The 5,413-nt window shown below is 51.2% G+C and overlaps 1 protein-coding gene across 7 annotated transcripts in view; it reads left to right on the forward strand.

Annotated features, from left to right (window-relative positions):
* Positions 1-4,758, forward strand: part of TTPAL (alpha tocopherol transfer protein like) — a 38,177-nt gene extending 33,419 nt beyond the window's left edge. For all 7 annotated transcript variants that reach the window (XM_045980708.1, XM_045980709.1, XM_045980710.1 and 4 more), the window contains one exon: positions 496-4,758. In XM_045980708.1, coding sequence (XP_045836664.1) covers positions 496-774 — 279 coding nt within the window. In that variant the 3' untranslated portion in view covers positions 775-4,758. The remainder of the gene's footprint in view (positions 1-495) is intronic.
* Positions 4,759-5,413: the final 655 nt, after the last annotated feature.

Consider the following 5,413-nt stretch of genomic DNA (forward strand, 5'->3'; position numbering starts at 1 on the left):
GGAGCAGCAGCAGAGGGAAGGGGGAGGGGACGGAGGGGCAGCAGAGGAGCCACAGGGCTCAGACTGCGACAGGCCCTCCCTGTAGGCCAGCGTGTGGCCTTCAGCCTCTCATGTGAGGTGGGAGCACTGGCAGGCCCCACAGAAAGGACTGGCATGATCTGACCAGCGCCAAGAAGAGCGGAGACTGCAGAGCAGGCTTCAAGTAGGGAGACCAGGCAGAGGCCATTGTGGGAATCCAGGGGAGAGCTGGGGGGTGGCAGGGTTCCACGAGGCGGGCCACAGAGTGGCCTGGATCCTGGAAGCATTCTGAAGGTGCAGCCAACAGAGCATCGCATCTATGGAAGGGAGTTATGGATCCTCGAGCTTTTTGAGGAACTGGAAGGGTCCAGTTGCCATCAGCTGTTCCTTTATTCATTCAACAGATGCTTGAGCACCTACCTGGCCCGCAGGTGACTGACTAACCTGAGGACACATGTGTTTCCGTTTCCCCTTTAGTTTTTCCTCCATGGGTCTGACCTGAACTCTCTCCACACAAGCCTTCCCAGAAGCATTCTCCCCAAGGAGTATGGGGGCACGGCCGGAGAGCTGGACATCAGCGCCTGGAATGCAGTGCTGCTGGCCTCAGAGGAGGACTTCGTGAGGGAGTTCTACCAGCCGGTCTCTGTGTGCGACAGCATCCTGGGCCAGGCCCTCCCGCCTGAGGGGCTGACCTCGGACGCGCAGTGTGATGATTCCCTGCGGGCCGTGAAGTCCCAGCTCTACTCCTGCTATTAGCCAGTCCCTGTGAGCACCACCCTCTTGAAATCCTTTCCTTTTTCTTTGGCGAGGCGCAAGGAGAATTTGAGGTGCCGTGGAGTCTGTCTTGCTCCTCGTAACTAAATTAAAGCCTGTAGAGTCTGAGGGTGAGCCATGGGGTGAGCCCTTGGTGACTTGAATTAATCCACGGAAGACATGGAAGATGTCCCCAGCGATTCCCAAACATTTGGAATCCCAGTTTGCAGCCACTAACCTGGAAGCTGTATCTGGTTCTTGGAGATCTTGGAACAAGAGAAATCAGGATCAAATCAGTTTGGTCCCCCATTTCGGGAGAAAACCACCTGATTGGCCAGTCAGCACACTCCTGTGAAAGAACGTGGCTGTGCCTACAAGATGGCCACACAGGAGACTTCAGGAGTTCGTGTCTTTCACGTGAACCTTAACGACAAACTTGGGTTGCTCACCAGGAAGTTTCTAGTTGGAGGCCCAGGCCCCAGCTGCCACACTGGGTTTGCAAAGCACCTTAATCGAATCATGGGAGCATCAGGACATAAGCAGCACCTCCTGATCAAATTTGGGAGCCAGAGGCGTCAGAGAACCTCTGGGATTCATTGACTGACTCTTGCAATAGAAATGGAAGTTTTCCCAAACCCACAAAGCCTTAGCCCTGGTTCTCAGTACAATCATACAGGATCCTAGAGGGATGTGATTTTACTCAACCTAAAATGCTAGATGCCAGGCCCCAGGAGCTGAAAGAATTCTGGCCCAAGAATGAAGAGGCCAGGGCTCCAGCCTCAGAAGTGTGGACTGTAGACAAGACCTGGACCTCTGTGGGCCTCACCCTTCTCATCTGTAAAATGAAGCTGGATGAAATGACGCCTGGGGCCTTGGCTAACGTTCTGGGATTTAGTTTAGTAATTGAATTGAATTAAATGGGATTTAGTTTAGTAATTGAAGACATTTGTTTTCTGCCTAGATGGCTCTCAAATGGCTCTCTCATGGCTCTCAAAGAGGCAAGTGGTTGGATCCTGCTTTTCTGTGGTACACCTGGGCCTTTCCAAGAGGCATGTGTTACCATCTGGCCCTGCCTTTAAGGAAAGTGTATGTATATTCTTGGGACCTGGCAATAACCAACTTCTTTTTGTAGGGAGGGTTAAACTGGAAGAGGGCAGGTGAGATGACCAAGGTTCATATGAATTCCTTCTATCCCTGAGGCTCTGGCCGTACACTGGAATCCTGGCAGCAGGGAATGGCTAAATTACTTGGGATTCTTAGATTTTGGTCTCTGGAAATGAATGCAAGCACATGCTATCACCAGATCACTTCTGGGGCCCCCGTCCTCCCAAACACACTTGCATTTCTCTCTCTCTGGTACGGGTGGACAGACTCGTCTAGCCAGCGAGACCGAATGTTAGCTCTGCATTTCAGCACCTCAGACCCTTCCTGTCAGAACTTCAGCCTTAGCCCAACCATCAAACTAGGTGGTTCTTCTGGTGGCTTCTGACCTATTTCCTTTCATAGTCATTCCTTAAAAATTCGTGCATTTTTCAAACCAGCAGGCAAGGGGACCATCTATGAGGAGGGCAGCGCTCTGAAAGGCAAAGGCCCGTCTACTGTGAATAAGCTCCTCATCTTCATACGCTGTTTAAAATGCCTGGAGAAGGTGGAAGGGACTCACCTCATCAGTGCCAAGTCCAGGGAACGCTCTGCCCTGTGGGTACCAACCCTGGATCCTCTAGGGGCCACGCCGAGCTGGAAGTGCCAGCATGTAGGCCCCTGGCAGCCCCCAGTTCCATCTGCCAGGAACAGCGTGACCGGCTCTGCTGAAAAGATCTCGACAGCACGAGCAGGATGGCTCAAGCAGAAGGTTCAGAACCGAACTGCTTGGATGTGGGAAGTGGTTAGAGGTGTTCTCGGACCTCAGAGAGGAAGGAGAGATTCCCCACCACCCCCAAGTTAGACAGAGGGAGAGAGGGACTGGTCAGCCCCACCAAGTTTCCTGTTTACACGCTGCACTGTGTTCCCGGCCCGTGTGGCCCATGTCCCTGGACTTGAAAAGCTTGTGTGTGTGTAAGCTCACCTAGACAAGGATCTCCAAGACCAGGACGTTGCCTGTTTCCTAGGCCCTTCCAGGTGGCCCAGGGAGCGGTTTCATTCAGCTTCTGAAAGGAGTCAGGGCCAAGATCTGTTTGCCTTCTGCAGCTGTTGGGCTTGGTTTTGGTTCCAGAGGGAGATCAAATAGTTTGGACACCTCAGGAGGATTGGACCAGACTGTGAAAGCAAGAGCTCCCTGGGTGAGAATCAAGGTGGTTTCTGTGCGGCTTCACCAGGTGTCTGTGTAGAGCCGCCCCAGCAGGGTGGTGGGATGATCACGCAAGCACACGGTGAGCCTGGCTTGGGAGCGGGGGGTACACCAGTGGGGCAAACAAGCGAGCATCGGGAGAACCGAAAGTGTTTTCCTTCAGGGAGAAGGTCTGGTCCATTTCATGAACACCTGCAAAGTAACTTTTCCCTAAATTCATGGTACTGGGGAACAGGAAAGGGAAAGGAGCCGACCAAGAGACCCGAGTTCTGGCTTTGCACTGCCGTGTGGCCTTGAATGAGCCACTGACCCCCCCCTGAATCACATGCTAAAGAGATCCCCACTCTGAGCTCCAAACCCTCTGTTTAGGCATCATTTGGCTTTACTGCCACAAGGACATTGTACTTTACCTTTTAGAGGCCTCTTTCTTTCTCCCTCCCCAATCTGGGTTATTTTATAGGCGATGTAGGTCTGAATGAATTGCTCCCAAATGAATCTGTAAACTTAGGTAATATGGGGGTTTTCTCCCTCTTCTCTTGTACAGAATCTGGGAAATTGTGCCTCTTCCTGGAATCCTGTTCTACCTTCACGGGGACAGGCCGGAAGAAATGTACAGAAACAGCTGTGCACCCCTGGCTTCCTCTCCCGAGCTTACTTGCTTTGGGCAGAAGTGGCTTTATTAGCTTCATCTCGCTTTCACAAGGACCCACTTGTCTTTAGAGGTTTACACACACTTCAGCTTGTAAGATACTACATTTTTGCCAGACTTGAGAAGACAGTAAGAGGTAATTTCCCCAAATTCCTATGAGACACTGAGCCGTTCTGAATTCTCCCAGTGGGCAGCTTCTTATTTAAATGCCACCAGATTCTCAGATCAGTCATGGGATTACTTTTCCACTTGGGCAGGCAAAAGCTGTGGCATTATTATAATACTTCATTGTAAAGTTTTTAGCTTTTAAGGTTGACCTTTGAAGCCTTTTCTTTCATCGGGGCAGTGAAGTGTTAGCAGAGGTCACGGTGCAAGTGTGGCTGTTCTGGGGCTCTGTGGAGACACCAAAACAGAAGCATCTCAACTGTTCGGGAGGGAAGTCCCTCTGGTGATGTCTGTCAGTATTGGGGCCTATTAACTTCATACATCTAAAGTAAATTCCTTCCCGCTTTCCCGACTCAAAATTGGTTTGCTCGAAATGCCAAGTGACAGGAATCATCAGTCAGAGAGTCCTTAACAGAGCTTGTGCCACAGGAAGGCCCCGTGTGACTCGTGGATGGAAATGCTAGCGATGAACTGTTTGCCATTTTGTGGCTTTTCCACACTTAGTTGGGCAGGTCAGCCGCGGTCGGGGATTGTGGCTGTGCCTCCGCCTCTTGGCACGTCACGTGGTAACCCGGTGTGGGGGGGGGGGGATGCCTGAAGCTGCCCAGGGGCCAGGAGCCTCTGATCCCACTCTGACGGGGGGTGGGGGGGGAGTCGGGCTCACTTTCTCACCAGACTGGGGCACCATTTCAGCCACTGGTCACATTCCCCGCTTCAGACTGAAACTCAGTTTAGCTCTGAGTATACGGACACGTGGTGGTGGATTCATCTACTTCAGTGTTTGACCAAAAGTTTATTTTTCTAGTGCATTTTCTACGTCCAAGTGGTGAAAACATGTAATTTTAGTATGCATGACTGGGTCTTAATAAAAATCCCTGTAAGGTTATGTGTGGAGTCCTTTTGTGACAGTGACAGTTTGGATCAAGGTTCTGAAGTTTTATTATTCACGGTCCATGAAGGCCCGGGTAGAGCGTCACTCCAGGTCAGGCAGGGAGAGGCCCTGCGGCAACACTGCACCTGTGGTCTGGACTGGCTGCCTCTGAGGACCGCACACCATTAGAAGATGCCAGCGTATACGAAAAACCGGTCTACACAGTGGTAGAGGGGATAGGCGCATTTTTCAGTTCTTAAGGCCCAGCTGTCCCTTCTAGACTGGCCTTGAATCCTTCACACAGCTAACAACTCCCAAGGGCCTTTAAGGGTTAGGCATCCATTATGTTAGGTGCTTCCCGTAGATAACCTCGTTTAATCTTAAATAGCATTACTGCCCCCTGTGGGGGAAATGAGATCCGGAGAAGTTCAGCAGCTCGTCCAAAGTGGTGTGTGGAGCTGGGCTCCAAAGCCAGGTAGTCAGACTGTAGCCCGACTTCTCCTGATGGTTAGAGCCTGGCTGTTTGCCTTGTACTGTCATTCACCCTCTGACAGAACACAGAGAGAAAGAAGGGAAGAATTTTTTTTTTATAGGGGAACAGTCTAAAAATGAGATCGTTTCCTGGCTTCTTATAAAATATAAAGCAGAGGTTCTTAACCTCTGAGACCCA

This window comes from Meles meles, chromosome 16, assembly GCF_922984935.1.
Source record: "Meles meles chromosome 16, mMelMel3.1 paternal haplotype, whole genome shotgun sequence".
NCBI lineage: Eukaryota > Metazoa > Chordata > Mammalia > Carnivora > Mustelidae > Meles > Meles meles.